This window comes from Taudactylus pleione, unplaced genomic scaffold (genome assembly GCF_031769625.1).
Source record: "Taudactylus pleione unplaced genomic scaffold, aTauple2 ptg001149l, whole genome shotgun sequence".
NCBI lineage: Eukaryota > Metazoa > Chordata > Amphibia > Anura > Myobatrachidae > Taudactylus > Taudactylus pleione.
This window is the reverse complement of record NW_028285550.1, coordinates 449,176-467,943: the sequence shown is the minus strand read 5'-3', so window position 1 is coordinate 467,943 and position 18,768 is coordinate 449,176. Positions and strand designations below refer to the sequence as shown.

Genomic DNA, 18,768 nt, shown 5'->3' with positions numbered 1-18,768 from the left:
GTACTGTATAATCCACTACATCTAGTGCTAATTTACCTGCGGAGCTCGCCTGTTACAGCATGTACTGTATAATCCACTGCATCTAGTGCTCATTTACCTGCGGAGCTCGTCCGTTACAGCATGTACTGTATAATCCACTACATCTAGTGCTCATTTACCTGCGGAGATCGTCTGTTAAAGCATGTACTGTATAATCCACTACATCTAGTGCTCATTTACCTGCGGAGCTCGTCCGTTACAGCATGTACTGTATAATCCACTACATCTAGTGCTCATTTACCTGCGGAGCTCGCCTGTTACAGCATGTACTGTATAATCCACTACATCTAGTGCTCATTTACCTGCGGAGCTCGTCTGTTACAGCATGTACTGTATAATCCACTACATCTAGTGCTCATTTACCTGCGGAGCTCATCTGTTACAGCATGTACTGTATAATCCACTACATCTAGTGCTCATTTACCTGCGGAGCTCGTCCGTTACAGCATGTACTGTATAATCCACTACATCTAGTGCTCATTTACCTGCGGAGCTCGTCTGTTACAGCATGTACTGTATAATCCACTACATCTAGTGCTAATTTACCTGCGGAGCTCGTCCGTTACAGCATGTACTGTATAATCCACTACATCTAGTGCTCATTTACCTGCGGAGCTCATCTGTTACAGCATGTACTGTATAATCCACTACATCTAGTGCTAATTTACCTGCGGAGCTCGCCTGTTACAGCATGTACTGTATAATCGTCTGCATCTAGTGCTCATTTACCTGCGGAGCTCGCCTGTTACAGCATGTACTGTATAATCCACTACATCTAGTGCTCATTTTCCTGCAGAGCTCGACCGTTACAGCATGTACTGTATAATCCACTACATCTAGTGCTCATTTACCTGCGGAGCTCGTCCGTTACAGCATGTACTGTATAATCCACTACATCTAGTGCTAATTTACCTGCGGAGCTCGCCTGTTACAGCATGTACTGTATAATCCACTACATCTAGTGCTAATTTACCTGCGGAGCTCGTCTGTTACAGCATGTACTGTATAATCCACTACATCTAGTGCTAATTTACCTGCGGAGCTCGTCTGTTACAGCATGTACTGTATAATCCACTGCATCTAGTGCTCATTTACCTGCGGAGCTCGTCCGTTACAGCATGTACTGTATAATCCACTACATCTAGTGCTCATTTACCTGCGGAGATCGTCTGTTAAAGCATGTACTGTATAATCCACTACATCTAGTGCTCATTTACCTGCGGAGCTCGCCTGTTACAGCATGTACTGTATAATCCACTGCATCTAGTGCTCATTTACCTGCGGAGCTCGTCTGTTACAGCATGTACTGTATAATCCACTACATCTAGTGCTAATTTACCTGCGGAGCTCGCCTGTTACAGCATGTACTGTATAATCCACTACATCTAGTGCTCATTTACCTGCGGAGCTCGTCCGTTACAGCATGTACTGTATAATCCACTACATCTAGTGCTCATTTACCTGCGGAGATCGTCTGTTAAAGCATGTACTGTATAATCCACTACATCTAGTGCTCATTTACCTGCGGAGCTCGCCTGTTACAGCATGTACTGTATAATCCACTGCATCTAGTGCTCATTTACCTGCGGAGCTCGTCTGTTACAGCATGTACTGTATAATCCACTACATCTAGTGCTAATTTACCTGCGGAGCTCGCCTGTTACAGCATGTACTGTATAATCCACTACATCTAGTGCTAATTTACCTGCGGAGCTCGCCTGTTACAGCATGTACTGTATAATCCACTGCATCTAGTGCTAATTTACCTGCGGAGCTCGCCTGTTACAGCATGTACTGTATAATCCACTACATCTAGTGCTCATTTACCTGCGGAGCTCGACCGTTACAGCATGTACTGTACATCTACTGCCACACCTACGAGCTCGCCCATTTCAGTGTGTACTGTATAACCCACTACATCTAGTGCCACACCTACGAGCGTGCCCATTCCAGTGTGTACTGTATAACCCGCTACATCTAGAGCCACACCTACGAGCGTGCCCATTCCAGTGTGTACTGTATAACCCGCTACATCTAGTGCCACACCTACGAGCGTGCCCATTTCAGTGTGTACTGTATAACCCGCTACATCTAGTGCCACACCTACGAGCGTGCCCATTTCAGTGTGTACTGTATAACCCGCTACATCTAGTGCCACACCTACGAGCGTGCCCATTTCAGTGTGTACTGTATAACCCGCTACATCTAGTGCCACACCTACGAGCGTGCCCATTTCAGTGTGTACTGTATAACCCGCTACATCTAGTGCCACACCTACGAGCGTACCCATTTCAGTGTGTACTGTATAACCCGCTACATCTAGTGCCACACCTATGAGCGTGCCCATTTCAGTGTGTACTGTATAACCCGCTACATCTAGTGCCACACCTACGAGCGTGCCCATTTCAGTGTGTACTGTATAACCCGCTACATCTAGTGCCACACCTACGAGCGTGCCCATTTCAGTGTGTACTGTATAACCCGCTACATCTAGTGCCACACCTACGAGCTTGCCCATTTCAGTGTGTACTGTATAACCCGCTACATCTAGTGCCACACCTACGAGCGTGCCCATTCCAGTGTGTACTGTATAACCCGCTACATCTAGTGCCACACCTACGAGCGTGCCGATTCCAGTGTGTACTGTATAACCCGCTACATCTAGAGCCACACCTACGAGCGTGCCCATTTCAGTGTGTACTGTATAACCCGCTACATCTAGTGCAACACCTACGAGCGTGCCCATTTCTGTGTGTACTGTATAACCCGCTACATCTAGTGCCACACCTACGACCGTGCCCATTTCAGTGTGTACTGTATAACCCGCTACATCTAGTGCCACACCTACGAGCGTGCCCATTCCAGTGTGTACTGTATAACCCGCTACATCTAGTGCCACACCTACGAGCGTGCCCATTTCAGTGTGTACTGTATAACCCGCTACATCTAGTGCAACACCTACGAGCGTGCCCATTTCTGTGTGTACTGTATAACCCGCTACATCTAGTGCCACACCTACGACCGTGCCCATTTCAGTGTGTACTGTATAACCCGCTACATCTAGTGCCACACCTACGAGCGTGCCCATTTCAGTGTGTACTGTATAACCCGCTACATCTAGTGCCACACCTATGAGCGTGCCCATTTCAGTGTGTACTGTATAACCCGCTACATCTAGTGCCACACCTACGAGCGTGCCGATTCCAGTGTGTACTGTATAACCCGCTACATCTAGTGCCACACCTATGAGCGTGCCCATTTCAGTGTGTACTGTATAACCCGCTACATCTAGTGCTATTGAATTATTTGGCTTTGTCATAATTTAGATTTCTTCCCACAGGCTGTCAGGTCGCTGAAGGAGACAATTGATGATTGCTGGGATCAGGACGCGGAGGCTCGGCTGACCGCACAATGCGCTGAGGAGAGAATGGCAGAACTGATGATGATCTGGGAGAGGAACAAGTCAGTGAGCCCGACCATCAATCCGACCTCTACAGCGGTGCAGAATGAGCGGTATGTACCCCGCAGGTGGCCTGACCAAAATAACTCTGTTTCAGAGGCATGCATAATGAACAGTCAGCGTCATGGTACACGTCACCTGGTTGTATTTCACACTGAAGTGATCGCAGTGTTTGCGGCAGGGTATAGTCTACCTCAAGCGCTGCGTTTGCTTCTGATGGTACCTGATGTACCGATGGTTGCATACACTTCCTGGAGATGACGTGCGCAAGTGGGCGTCCTAACACAGGCTGGTGGGCGTCTGCATACACAGAGCTGGATTTGCATATGCAGGGTACGAGCGAACGCTTCTTAGCGTCTGGGTCTGAATCGGCTCCCAAGTCTTTTCAATATGCGCAGGACAGTAAATAAGTAGAAACAAGAAAAAAGTAACCGCAATGATATAATTACAGAAAATAATACTTTAAATCTGCTTTATTACAGAAAGTGAAAGAAAACAGCGATGTACTTTCCTTACTGAGGGGCTCATGTTGCTGGCCGTTGCGTACACATTTCAGACCTGCGCTGGCCGTTGCGTACACATTTCAGACCTGCGCTGGCCGTTGCGTACACATTTCAGACCTGCGCTGGCCGTTGCGTACACATATCAGACTTGCGCTGGCCGTTGCGTACACATTTCAGACCTGCGCTGGCCGTTGCGTTCACATTTCAGACCTGCGCTGGCCGTTGCGTTCACATTTCAGACCTGCGCTGGCCGTTGCGTTCACATTTCAGACCTGCGCTGGCCGTTGCGTTCACATTTCAGACCTGCGCTGGCCGTTGCGTTCACATTTCAGACCTGCGCTGGCCGTTGCGTTCACATTTCAGATCTGCGCTGGCCGTTGCGTACACATTTCAGACCTGCTCTGGCCGTTGCGTACACATTTCAGACCTGCGCTGGCCGTTGCGTACACATTTCAGACCTGCGCTGGCCGTTGCGTACACATTTCAGACCTGCGCTGGCCGTTGCGTACACATTTCAGACCTGCGCTGGCCGTTGCGTACACATTTCAGACCTGCGCTGGCCGTTGCGTACACATTTCAGACCTGCGCTGGCCGTTGCGTACACATTTCAGACCTGCGCTGGCCGTTGCGTACACATTTCAGACCTGCGCTGGCCGTTGCGTACACATTTCAGACCTGCGCTGGCCGTTGCGTACACATTTCAGACCTGCGCTGGCCGTTGCGTACACATTTCAGACCTGCGCTGGCCGTTGCGTACACATTTCAGACCTGCGCTGGCCGTTGCGTACACATGTCAGACCTGCGCTGGCCGTTGCGTACACATGTCAGACCTGCGCTGGCCGTTGCGTACACATGTCAGACCTGCGCTGGCCGTTGCGTACACATGTCAGACCTGCGCTGGCCGTTGCGTACACATGTCAGACCTGCGCTGGCCGTTGCGTACACATGTCAGACCTGCGCTGGCCGTTGCGTACACATGTCAGACCTGCGCTGGCCGTTGCGTACACATGTCAGACCTGCGCTGGCCGTTGCGTACACATGTCAGACCTGCGCTGGCCGTTGCGTACACATGTCAGACCTGCGCTGGCCGTTGCGTACACATGTCAGACCTGCGCTGGCCGTTGCGTACACATGTCAGACCTGCGCTGGCCGTTGCGTACACATGTCAGACCTGCGCTGGCCGTTGCGTACACATTTCAGACCTGCGCTGGCCATTGCGTACACATTTCAGACCTGCGCATTTTTACAGAGTAGTTTACGTATTGCGCTTGTGGCTCCTTATGCTTAGAGAGGGGGAGGGGCATACGAGCCACATTTACTAAGGGAGAGTTTAAGGCGCAGAGTTTGTGTCTCAGTTATGCTAAATAAATTCTGTCATTCGGAATATTTGGATTTGGGAGACTCATCCTGTATTATGTTGTGTCCAAACTGTATAATGTGCTACAGCCTTTACTACGAGCACTGTCCCCCACATCTGCTGGTATAAAGCGAGCGCACGCTACGGCTCGCCATACACACCTTATGGCGTCTTTTTCCCGATTTCTGCATGTGCTAATGACATGAAATGCGCCCCTCTCTATATGCGCCCCTCTCTATATGCGCCCCTCTCTATATGCGCCCCTCTCTATATGCGCCCCTCTCTATATGCGCCCCTCTCTATATGCGCCCCTCTCTATATGCGCCCCTCTCTATATGCGCCCCTCTCTATATGCGCCCCTCTCTATATGCGCCCCTCTCTATATGCGCCCCTCTCTATATGCGCCCCTCTCTATATGCGCCCCTCTCTATATGCGCCCCTCCCTATATGCGCCCCTCCCTATATGCGCCCCTCCCTATATGCGCCCCTCCCTATATGCGCCCCTCCCTATATGCGCCCCTCTCTATATGCGCCCGGCATGTTACACTTTATATTTGGGAAGCTGTGGGAATGGGACTATATTCAGTGTATGTGGTAAATGTTCATACACTGTGATTTCTGACTAGCACTCGTGTGGATGTTGTGGTGTCAGATAAATACCAAAGCAATGGTATAAACGTGTTAGTTTGTAATATTTTAAATATTTTTTCTTTTTCCATCCCTTAAGCAATCTGTCGCAAAGTCGGCGTGTTCCGAAGATCGGGCCGTACCCAGATTATTCATCATCCTCTTTTATCGAAGACTCTGTGCACAACCCGGACAGTATATTGAAGAATATCTCATCGGAGACCTCCATGTCCAGCACTCCCCTCATCACCGGTGAGAAGAACCGGAACTCCATAAATTATGAGCGGCAGCAAGCTCAGGCTCGCCTCCCCAGCCCTGAGACCAGTGTTACCAGTTTATCAACCAACACTACCACTACAAACACTACAGGGCTCACGCCAAGCACTGGTATGACCACAATATCTGAGGTCCAGTACTCGGATGAGCTTGTGCAGTCCACGGGACCCACTCCTGTCTGTCTGCAGCTGACCGAAGAAGACTTAGAGACCAACAAGTTGGACCCAAAGGAGGTTGATAAGAACCTGAAGGAAAGCTCAGACGAGAACCTTATGGAACACTCCCTCAAACAGTTCAGCGGATCTGACCCTCTGAGCAGCAACAGCTCCACCCTCTTCTACCCACTAATAAAGCTGGCAGTGGAATCTACAGGACAGCAAGACTTCACACAAGCTGGGAATGGCCAAGATGTCCTCCCTGCCCAGCACTATCCTCTTCCTAAGCAGCAGAACCTTCCCAAGAGGCCGACCAGTCTCCCGCTCAACACTAAAAACTCCGGCAAAGAGTCCAGGCTTAAATTTGGCAGCAAACACAAATCTAACTTGAAGCACGTTGAGACAGGAGTAGCCAAAATGAACACAGTGAGTGCTGCAGAACCTCACGTGGTGACCGTCACCACCACAGCGATAGCGGCTAGGACAGGCTATGCGAACTCTCAGGGTCCCACAGCCCATCATTCTAATACAGCTGTAGGCCCCAATACCAACTCTATGGCCCAAAGGGCCCAGGAAATGCTACAAAATCAATTCAGAGGGGAGGACAGCCGTCTGATCATCAATTCTAGTCCTGATGAGAATGAGCCGCTGCTGAGACGAGAGCAGCAGGCCGGCCAAGACGAGTCTGTGCTAGACAGACTAGCGGAAAGGAGGGATCATCCTCCAGAGGGCAGTAGGGTAAACTCCAATAATAACAACAACAGCAGCAGCACCCAGGCTGCTCTGCAAGATTCAGGGACACAGATTGCAGCTGTAACAACCAGACCGCATCACAGCCAGAGGGCTCAGAGGCCAAACTCTCTGGACTTGTCCACCTCCAGTATTATGGATAACTGCAGCACACAGAGTAAGTCCCATGTACTGTGATTCTCAATGTCACATCATGCTGTCCATGTTCTTATTACAGTGAGAGTGTCTGCTGTGCCCTACCCGGTGTCTTTATTACAGATGTGACCTCATACACCGAGCCTCTATATGCCATGCCGTGCCAAACACCTTGCGCAAGTGAGCCCGCCAGCTTCCCTGCAATTCTACTTGCACCGAAAACTCTCAGTTTGTAGACAAAGTACAACGGAACGGCGCAGAAAAGCCTCGGACACTGCCCTATAGTATATAGGTCCAGACCCCGTCACACACAGATATACAGGTGTCACATTATTCAGCGCAGTCTCCTATATACAGACTCAGGAGCACACAGATATACAGGTGTCACATATCACATTACTCAGCGCAGTCTCCTATATACAGACTCAGGAGCACACAGATATACAGGTGTCACATTATTCAGCGCAGTCTCCTATATACAGACTCAGGAGCACACAGATATACAGGTGTCACATATCACATTACTCAGCGCAGTCTCCTATATACAGACTCAGGAGCACACAGATATACAGGTGTCACATATCACATTACTCAGCGCAGTCTCCTATATACAGACTCAGGAGCACACAGATATACAGGTGTCACATATCACATTACTCAGCGCAGTCTCCCATATATAGACTCAGGAGCACACAGATATACAGGTGTCACATATCACATTACTCAGCGCAGTCTCCTATATACAGACTCAGGAGCACACAGATATACAGGTGTCACATATCACATTACTCAGCACAGTCTCCTATATACAGACTCAGGAGCACACCAGATATACAGGTGTCACATATCACATTACTCAGCGCAGTCTCCAATATACAGACTCAGGAGCACACAGATATACAGGTGTCACCTATCACATTACTCAGCGCAGTCTCCCATATACAGACTCAGGAACACACAGATATACAGGTGTCACCTATCACATTACTCAGCGCAGTCTCCCATATACAGACTCAGGAGCACACAGATATACAGGTGTCACATTACTCAGCGCAGTCTCCTATATACAGACTCAGCAGCACACAGATATACAGGTGTCACATATCACATTACTCAGCACAGTCTCCATATACAGACTCAGGAGCACACAGATATACAGGTGTCACATATCACATTACTCAGCGCAGTCTCCCATATACAGACTCAGGAGCACACAGATATACAGGTGTCACATATCACATTACTCAGCACAGTCTCCTATATACAGACTCAGGAGCACACAGATATACAGGTGTCACATATCACATTACTCAGCGCAGTCTCCTATATACAGACTCAGGAGCACACAGATATACAGGTGTCACATATCACATTACTCAGCGCAGTCTCCCATATACAGACTCAGGAGCACACAGATATACAGGTGTCACATTACTCAGCGCAGTCTCCCATATACAGACTCAGGAGCACACAGATATACAGGTGTCACATATCACATTACTCAGCGCAGTCTCCCATATAGAGACTCAGGAGCACACAGATATACAGGTGTCACATATCACATTACTCAACACAGTCTCCCATATAGAGACTCAGGAGCACACAGATATACAGGTGTCACCTATCATATTACTCAGCGCAGTCTCCTATATACAGACTCAGGAGCACACAGATATACAGGTGTCACATATCATATTACTCAGCGCAGTCTCCTATATACAGACTCAGGAGCACACAGATATACAGGTGTCACATTACTCAGCGCAGTCTCCCATATACAGTCTCAGGAGCACACAGATATACAGGTGTCACATATCACATTACTCAGCACAGTCTCCTATATACAGACTCAGGAGCACACAGATATACAGGTGTCACCTATCATATTACTCAGCGCAGTCTCCTATATACAGACTCAGGAGCACACAGATATACAGGTGTCACATATCATATTACTCAGCGCAGTCTCCTATATACAGACTCAGGAGCACACAGGTGTCACATTACTCAGCGCAGTCTCCCATATACAGTCTCAGGAGCACACAGATATACAGGTGTCACATATCACATTACTCAGCACAGTCTCCTATATACAGACTCAGGAGCACACAGATATACAGGTGTCACATATCACATTACTCAGCACAGTCTCCATATACAGACTCAGGAGCACACAGATATACAGGTGTCACATATCACATTACTCAGCGCAGTCTCCCATATACAGATTCAGGAGCACACAGATATACAGGTGTCACATATCACATTACTCAGCGCAGTCTCCTATATACAGACTCAGGAGCACACAGGTGTCACATTACTCAGCGCAGTCTCCCATATACAGTCTCAGGAGCACACAGATATACAGGTGTCACATGTCACATTACTCAGCGCAGTCTCCTATATACAGACTCAGGAGCACACAGATATACAGGTGTCACCTATCACATTACTCAGCGCAGTCTCCTATATACAGACTCAGGTGTACACAGATATACAGGTGTCACATATCACATTACTCAGCGCAGTCTCCCATATAGAGACTCAGGTGTACACAGATATACAGGTGTCACATATCACATTACTCAGCGCAGTCTCCATATACAGACTCAGGAGCACACAGATATACAGGTGTCACATATCACATTACTCAGCGCAGTCTCCCATATACAGACTCAGGAGCACACAGATATACAGGTGTCACATATCACATTACTCAGCGCAGTCTCCCATATACAGACTCAGGAGCACACAGATATACAGGTGTCACATATCACATTACTCAGCGCAGTCTCCCATATACAGACTCAGGAGCACACAGATATACAGGTGTCACATATCACATTACTCAGCGCAGTCTCCCATATACAGACTCAGGAGCACACACATATACAGGTCACATATCACATTACTCAGCGCAGTCTCCCATATACAGACTCAGGAGCACACACATATACAGGTGTCACATATCACATTACTCAGCGCAGTCTCCTATATACAGACTCAGGAGCACACAGGTGTCACATTACTCAGCGCAGTCTCCCATATACAGTCTCAGGAGCACACAGATATACAGGTGTCACATATCACATTACTCAGCACAGTCTCCTATATACAGACTCAGGAGCACACAGATATACAGGTGTCACATATCACATTACTCAGCGCAGTCTCCTATATACAGACTCAGGAGCACACAGGTGTCACATTACTCAGCGCAGTCTCCCATATACAGTCTCAGGAGCACACAGATATACAGGTGTCACATGTCACATTACTCAGCGCAGTCTCCTATATACAGACTCAGGAGCACACAGATATACAGGTGTCACCTATCACATTACTCAGCGCAGTCTCCTATATACAGACTCAGGTGTACACAGATATACAGGTGTCACATATCACATTACTCAGCGCAGTCTCCCATATAGAGACTCAGGTGTACACAGATATACAGGTGTCACATATCACATTACTCAGCGCAGTCTCCATATACAGACTCAGGAGCACACAGATATACAGGTGTCACACATCACATTACTCAGCGCAGTCTCCTATATACAGACTCAGGAGCACACAGATATACAGGTGTCACATATCACATTACTCAGCGCAGTCTCCCATATACAGACTCAGGAGCACACAGATATACAGGTGTCACATATCACATTACTCAGCGCAGTCTCCTATATACAGACTCAGGAGCACACAGATATACAGGTGTCACATATCACATTACTCAGCGCAGTCTCCCATATACAGACTCAGGAGCACACAGATATACAGGTGTCACATATCACATTACTCAGCGCAGTCTCCCATATACAGACTCAGGAGCACACAGATATACAGGTGTCACATATCACATTACTCAGCGCAGTCTCCCATATACAGATTCAGGAGCACACAGATATACAGGTGTCACATATCACATTACTCAGCACAGTCTCCCCTATATACAGACTCAGGAGCACACAGATATACAGGTGTCACATATCACATTACTCAGCGCAGTCTCCCCTATATACAGACTCAGGAGCACACAGATATACAGGTGTCACATATCACATTACTCAGCGCAGTCTCCCATATACAGACTCAGGAGCACACAGATATACAGGTGTCACCTATCATATTACTCAGCGCAGTCTCCTATATACAGACTCAGGAGAAGCATTTATCATACACAGTGATATTTATCACTCATTTTCAGTGATAAACTCGTTGATAAATAAGGTCCTCAATCCAGTTGTATTAAGAAAATGTTTTACCATAATTAAATGTTTATTAAAATGCTAAACCTTTCTATGTGTGATTACAATATATGCTTCAATTAGCTTTGATTCTTTTGGATGAAAACTTGCAACAATTGGGATTTGATTCATTGTCCATCTAGATATGATTGCGCTGGAATTATTATCACAGAGATAAGTGCAGAGTCTCTATAAAGCAATGAGATTGAATGATTGAGGCACTAAAGTCAGATCCCGTCTTTCAATCTTTGTGATCAGTTATTTTCTGATCACCAGGCAATGATCCCCTATACTATAGATCTCCCCGTCGTGGCGTCAGTATTCAGGGGCACACTAATTTCAAGGGGGAGGGGTGTTGATTTACCGCCCAGGTTGTGCCCATCCTGGGACATATAGAAACGGTTGTCCCTTTATTTGATGTGTTTAGGTTTTCTCGCTTTTCTTCCTGCACGCTCTAATCCAAGATCAGGGAAAAGAGGCGTTATAGTGCTAAAGTGCAGATGTTACATAGCACCTGGGCATAGAATTCTGCTTTCTGCAAAGAGGACTCAATGCCAAATGCACTTTCTTCCTACAATATAAATAAGTCACTTGTGGCCATTTTGGGTAGATTTTATTTGCAGTATTAGATGGAAGGAAAAGACTAATGGTGTTTTATGAAAATTCTCCAAAAATAAAGGTATATGTGTGGTTGCTGCATCTAATGTTACTGAGACCGGCCAAAAAGTGCACAAATTGTCTCACAGGGAGGAGACACCGTCAGTGAAGGGGTTAATGTGTAAATCCTTCTCCTGCGAGAACTGTCCTCCTGGTGTGCAGTACTGACTGGAGAAGCGTGGGCTCGGGACCCTCCCCATGTATACCTAACACACTACAGGACCTACCCATGTATACATGATAACACACTACAGGACCTACCCATGTATACATGATAACACACTACAGGACCTACCCATGTATACATGATAACACACTACAGGACCTACCCATGTATACATGGTAACACACTACAGGACCTACCCATGTATACATGATAACACACTACAGGACCTACCCATGTATACATAACACACTACAGGACCTACCCATGTATACATAACACACTACAGGACCTACCCATGTATACAAGACACACTACAGGACCTACCCATGTTATTATTATTATTATTATCCTTTATTTATATGGCGCCACAAGGGTTCCGCAGCGCCTTACAAAGTACAGAAACAAATGAGCACACAAGACAACAGCTATTAACAGTACAGACAATGCAGGACAAGTACATGATTTATACATTGCTGCATAACACCTAAATAAGCAGCAGGGTGTCAGTAAGCAGTTTTAGGTGCCATTGTGAATGAAAGTAAAAGTATGGCAAGAAGAAGCACGTGAGGAAAGAGGGCCCTGCTCGCGAGAGCTTACATTCTGAGGGGAGGGTCAGACAAACAGGGGTAACACAGATGGGCTAGATAGTGAGGAAGGAGCATAGAGTAGTGGGTTAGGATGAGCGCTGGAGAGCATTGAGGAAGAAATGGGTCTTGATGGCCCATTTGAAGATTAAGAGCCAGGAAGCCAAGTGATGGAGGAATTTTGCAGGAGCAGTGGTGTCAGAGGGGTATAGCCAGGGTTTGGTGATGGCAAGGAGAATCAAGGCATCGCAGATGAAGTGCTCATGAACGGAGACCAGTTTATTATAGACAAAACTGGCTTTCCAGAGGGAACAGGAGAGAGGGACAGAGTTAAGAGGTGAGAGGAGAATGAGATTATTAGGGTTGATGCAGTGTGGAGGTGATACTGATCTAGAGAAGGGGAATAAGGAGTGTGGGGTTATGTGGCTGGCTTCTGAATGAGGAAGGGTGACAGCAGGTGGTGGGTCAGGTGGAGGTTTAGTGTGGTGTGGGGGGGGGGGAGGATAGGTAACTTGGAGAAAAGAGAGGGTGCAGGGTTTAGTGGTGGTGCAGCAGGACCATGGTGGAAGAGAAGTGAATAATACTGGAGTTGTGGGAGATGCAGTTAAGAGACTTATATGTGATGAAGAGAGACAGAGGAGGGGGAGAACGTAGAGGGGACTATGGATGGAGAAAAGAGGTGAAAACTGGTGGTAGAGGAGAAAATAATGTAGCGGCTGAGTGAGGGTGGAGTAGAATAAAAGAGACATCGTGTAGATGAGGCAGTTGGGGGTGAAAAAGTCAGTAGTAGTAATGAGTTTGAGATGAGGGAGCAGTACAGGTCAAAGGTCAAAATCAGATAAAAGAAAGAACAGTGCTGGAAGATGTAAAGGCACAACTACAATAGTAAATTATAACCAAAAAAGGAGTGTAGAGCTGTTAAAGTAGCAAGACTTGAGAATTAGTCTAAAGTATGAATATATATATTTAAAAAAAAAAAAGGTATAGGTGTGAAACAATGGTAGATACTACAGTGGTATAAAGATAAATTGACAGTGGTATTGGAATGATTTAAACAATGTAGAGAAGAAACGCAAACATACAAGTATTAAATGTTCAGTAAGCAGGGTGTTGGCAGAAGGTGGGTCCAGGTTATAATGGAAGCTGGCGGCTGAGTAGCAGGGTTTCCAGAAGCTCAGAAGATCCTTTGCTTTTTTCCAAGTTATAGAGAGTTCTTTTAAAATGTCGTCCTCCTGTCTTCCTCCTGCTTAACTCCTGACTAACTCTTTAAGTTATGCTGTACATGTAGTCCCACTTAGAAAAACCCCACTTTGAAATAAAACCTAGCAGCCTTGTACAAGCCTAAAGCCTTGTGACCTACTGATTATATAGTTAAGCATAACATGTGTAGTCACTGATGACACCCACCCTCATTACCCTCACCCACACCAGATACAAGTCATAAAATTCTAATACAAACAGCATCCCATGAAGCTAGGAGATAAGATCTGACTATATAATTAAATTTAAAGTTACTCTGGTGTTTACAGATATTAAATAAAGACAGTATACCCAGCAAATCAGAGAATTCCAAACAGCATTGGTTTTTCTATAATAGGTGCCTGGTGCAAATATATGATTACCTGCAATGAAACATAACACACTACAGGACCTACCCATGTATACATAACACACTACAGCATAGTTTCCCAAACTCATTCCTCACGGAGCACTAGCAGTGCAGGTTTTCCATGTTTCCTAGTTGGAGCACAGGTGTAGTCATTACTCACTGACACATTTTAAAAGATTTTTTTTCACTACCAGTTATTTATATAGCGCACACATATTCCGCAGCGCTTTAAAGAGAATATTTGGTCATTCCCATCAGTCCCTTCCCCAGTGGAGCTTACACTCTATGGGCCTGATTTAGAGCCGGACGCAATTAGCGCTCGCTCGTCCCGGGGTGGCTATTCAAATGAACCGTTCGCTGTTTGCGGTCTGTTCACGCCTCTAGGTCTGAACGAGCGAACAAAACTTGCGGTCGATTTTTTGGGAAACTACGCCCCCTGGCCGCTCGCATCCGCTATTTATTAGATTAATCGAGTACATCGACCAGGGTATGAGCTGCTCGCTATTCTTGTGGTTGGTTTTTGCTACCACAATCTTGCGAGCAGTTCTGACTATAAAATAACCCAGTGACGTGGTGAATGAAGCTGCTGTATTAATTATGCACACCCATAAAACGCCCGTTTTGACCTTTAAGCACGCCTGCGTTTTGATCTCCACTCCCCGTTTTCAAGCACCTTCCCCCGTTACCACCCACATACGCCTCATTCTGTCACTCATATTAGCAGGCATTCGCTATTTTGCGAGCACATGAATTTCGACCGCACTGACTGGTTCGCGCATGCGTATAACGATCCGTACGCATGCGCAGTTGGCCAAACATCGCTCGGAGCGAACGAGCTGCTGCTTACGAGTGGCTCTGAATCAGGCCCTTTATTCCCCATCACATACACACACACACACACACACACACACACATACTAGGGGTAATTTGTGTTGGGAGCCAATTAACCTACCAGTATATTTTTGAAGTGTGGGATGAAACCGGAGCACCCAGAGGAAACCCACGCAAGCACAGGGAGAATATACAAACTCCACACAGGTAGGGATGTGGTGGGAATCTAACCTATGACCTCAGCGCTGTGAGGCAGTAATGCTAACCACTACACCATCTGTGCTGCCACAGGTAGAGGTAAGTATTTAACTTGAGTCTGTGAGGAGACCTGGAAAACATGCACCTGTTTTGGTACTGAGGAGACCGAGTTTGAGAACCTGTGATCTAGGATGTAAACTTAATGTATATTTAGAGGAGCTTATTAAATACAGAAAGAGTTATATATCCTTGTTTAGCTAATAGAGGATTGAGGGGCAGACAGCACTGGGTGTATATTATTGTATAACGCCATCAGTCTGACGACGCCTCCCCCATACAGCGACCCCCCAGTCCTGACTGTACAGTGGCAGTAATGTGCTATTAGTATTATATCCTGCAATAGTCAGGAGGATGCTGGGTTATTGTCTCGGCTGTATATAATGTACATTATATAGATAAAGGTCAGTAGCTGGATTATAATTATCCTAATACTCTGTATGCTGTGTAATTGTATCAGATGAAGGGCGATCATTGTACACCGTACCGCGGGCGATCATTGTACACCGTACCGCGGGCGATCATTGTACACCGTACCGCGGGCGATCATTGTACACCGTACCGCGGGCGATCATTGTACACCGTACCGCGGGGGGATCATTGTACACCGTACCGCGGGGCGAGCATTGTACACCGTACCGCGAGGCGAGCATTGTACACCGTCCGCGGGCGAGCATTGTACACCGTACCGCGGGCGAGCATTGTACACCGTACCGCGCTGCTGCCATACCTGCTCCTCGCCTTTAGGATGGATCATGGCTCCCGTCACCTCGTTCATCTGCGCTTCTCTGTTCCTTTGTCTGTTTCTTGTCACACAGGTTTTATTCTTATGCTATGTAACATCTTACAGTGCAGCTGTTGTGTACTTAGAGTGGACTCCACCATGTTGTGGGCCAGTGTCAGCCATTTTGTGTACATGATCTGCTAATATTGCTAGCCCCACTCTGCGTACAGAACGGCGCACTTTATGTCCTGGCGTTATTCCGTGTACTGAGCCCATTTCCTCTCTGTTGTTTAGGTGAGACGTTATCTGACAGTCGGGCTGGCTCAGGAGAGAAAATAAAGAAAAGGGTGAAGACGCCGTACTCCCTGAAACGCTGGCGCCCCTCAACGTGGGCCATCCCCACCGAACGCCAGGACTGTGAAGTCAACAACAATGGGGGCAGCGTAAGCTTCAGCCACTCGAAGTCCAGCACAGCCGTTTACCTTCTGGATGGTGGCACCGCCACGGCCGCCCTCGCTAGGGATACCGGGGTGAGCTGCCTATAAGTCACCCAATCAGCTTTATGCTCAGCTTCACCCTTGTTATTAACGGCTCCAAACCCAGAAGTTTTCTGTCTCATCCAACGAGCGAGAGACACAATAACCTGTTTCTACCATGAAATCTTTATAATGGAGTCGCCCCGAGGATCTGGAGGAAGTCGCAGACTATTGCAGACTCCAGTCCCTCGACCGATTGCAGCTATGCAGAGTACATGCACAGGACGCGGCTTATGCTTCCATGCTTTTCTTTTCACCATGTCCAGTACTTTTATTTTTTGGGAGGGACAATTCTGCTCCTTCTACGCATCGTTTTGTGAGTCTGCCCAGAACATCACGTCGCACGTGTACCTACAAATAACAGATGACGGAACGTCTGTTAGTGACAATGAGACTCTGAGAGCTGTCAGACGGGATGTTCTGTGGCGGTGTCTTCTGCACGCGATTTTCTTTTCTATGCTGTGTCTAGTCTGTATGTTGGTGTGTTATAGGCCGCTGGTTCCAGGACAAGTACGCCATGAAACGCTGAGCCCCGGCCTTTCTGTTAGTAGCAAAGACTCTGCACTTTTAGGTATGAAAGTCCTAGTCATAATGGCTGCCTCCCAGACGTTCCGGATTTACAATCCCAAACCCCTAAATGCTTTTATCAGTCTGTTTCCTAGTAGAGACGTAGAAAATTCTCTCCTCAATTATCTGCGCATTTGGCCTTAAAAAACAAAAAGTGCACATCGCGCTGGCTTGTTCCGCAGCGAAACTTAATTAACGTAACAGTTCAGAATAGATTTGCTCATCAGTTACAGCGCACTCGGACGCCCCAGCTCCATCCATAGACTACACATTCTATGGAAGGAGAATAAAAAACACAACGTGGCTGGAAGTTGCTTTGCCGCGATCTCTGCTCCGTAGCTGGGGCGGATTACAGCCTTTCCTTTCCTTCCGAGACCTTTCCTCGCTGCGCCAGTGTCTGAGACAGAGCACAAGGGAAGAGCTAGTACACTATGGGGCTTATTTCACCAGGGTTATGTGCGTCGTGGACAACCATCCTCAGATGATCACGCTTAGCGAAAGGAGAAACGGATTCGTCTAATGAGGCTTTAAGGTGTATGTTAAAAAAAAAAGAAATAGATTAAAAGATTATATAAATAAATAAATATATAAGTGATTATAACAAGAAAAGAGCTTATAAAAGTGATATTTTAGCCTGTCTGTGCGAGAGTGAACACTTGTATACGGAGTGGGTTACCTGGCTTTTCATGTACTTGGTTGAAATGTGCAATGGTATATATATTTTTCGCCATGTTTTAATGTACAATACATTTCACTAACACTAAACACACTGTCATGTTTGTGGTCTCATTTTCAGATATTTCTTATGTTTCTTTCTTGCTATGAAGACTCCACAAGCTGCGCCCTGTAACTGGCGCTGCCCGCGCTGGTTTTGTCCTATGAATATGCTTTAACTTTGTACTTTAATATATACAGAATAAATGTATGCAAACAACAGATTCCGAAAAATAGGCATCATCCCTGTAAGCGGCAGACATTAGCTGGTGTTAGTGGGGTCTCTGTAGGTTCCTGTAAGGGGCAGACATTAGCTGGTGTTGGCGGGGTCTCTGTAGGTCTCTGTAAGGGGCAGACATTAGCTGGTGTTGGCGGGGTCTCTGTAGGTCCCTGTAAGGGGCAGACATTAGCTGGTGTTGGCGGGGTCTCTGTAGGTCCCTGTAAGCGGCAGACATTAGCTGGTGTTAGCGGGGTCTCTGTAGGTTCCTGTAAGCGGCAGACATTAGCTGGTGTTAGCGGGGTCTCTGTAGGTCCCTGTAAGGGACAGACATTAGCTGGTGTTAGCGGGGT

The 18,768-nt window shown here is 46.9% G+C and overlaps 1 protein-coding gene across 2 annotated transcripts in view; it reads left to right on the top strand.

Annotated features, from left to right (window-relative positions):
- Positions 1-18,249, top strand: part of BMPR2 (bone morphogenetic protein receptor type 2) — a 260,939-nt gene extending 242,690 nt beyond the window's left edge. For both annotated transcript variants that reach the window (XM_088462089.1, XM_088462088.1), the window contains exons 11-13: positions 3,380-3,552; positions 6,087-7,324; positions 16,676-18,249. In XM_088462089.1, the coding sequence (XP_088318215.1) occupies positions 3,380-3,552; positions 6,087-7,324; positions 16,676-16,926 (1,662 nt within the window). In that variant the 3' untranslated portion in view covers positions 16,927-18,249. The remainder of the gene's footprint in view (positions 1-3,379; positions 3,553-6,086; positions 7,325-16,675) is intronic.
- Positions 18,250-18,768: the final 519 nt, after the last annotated feature.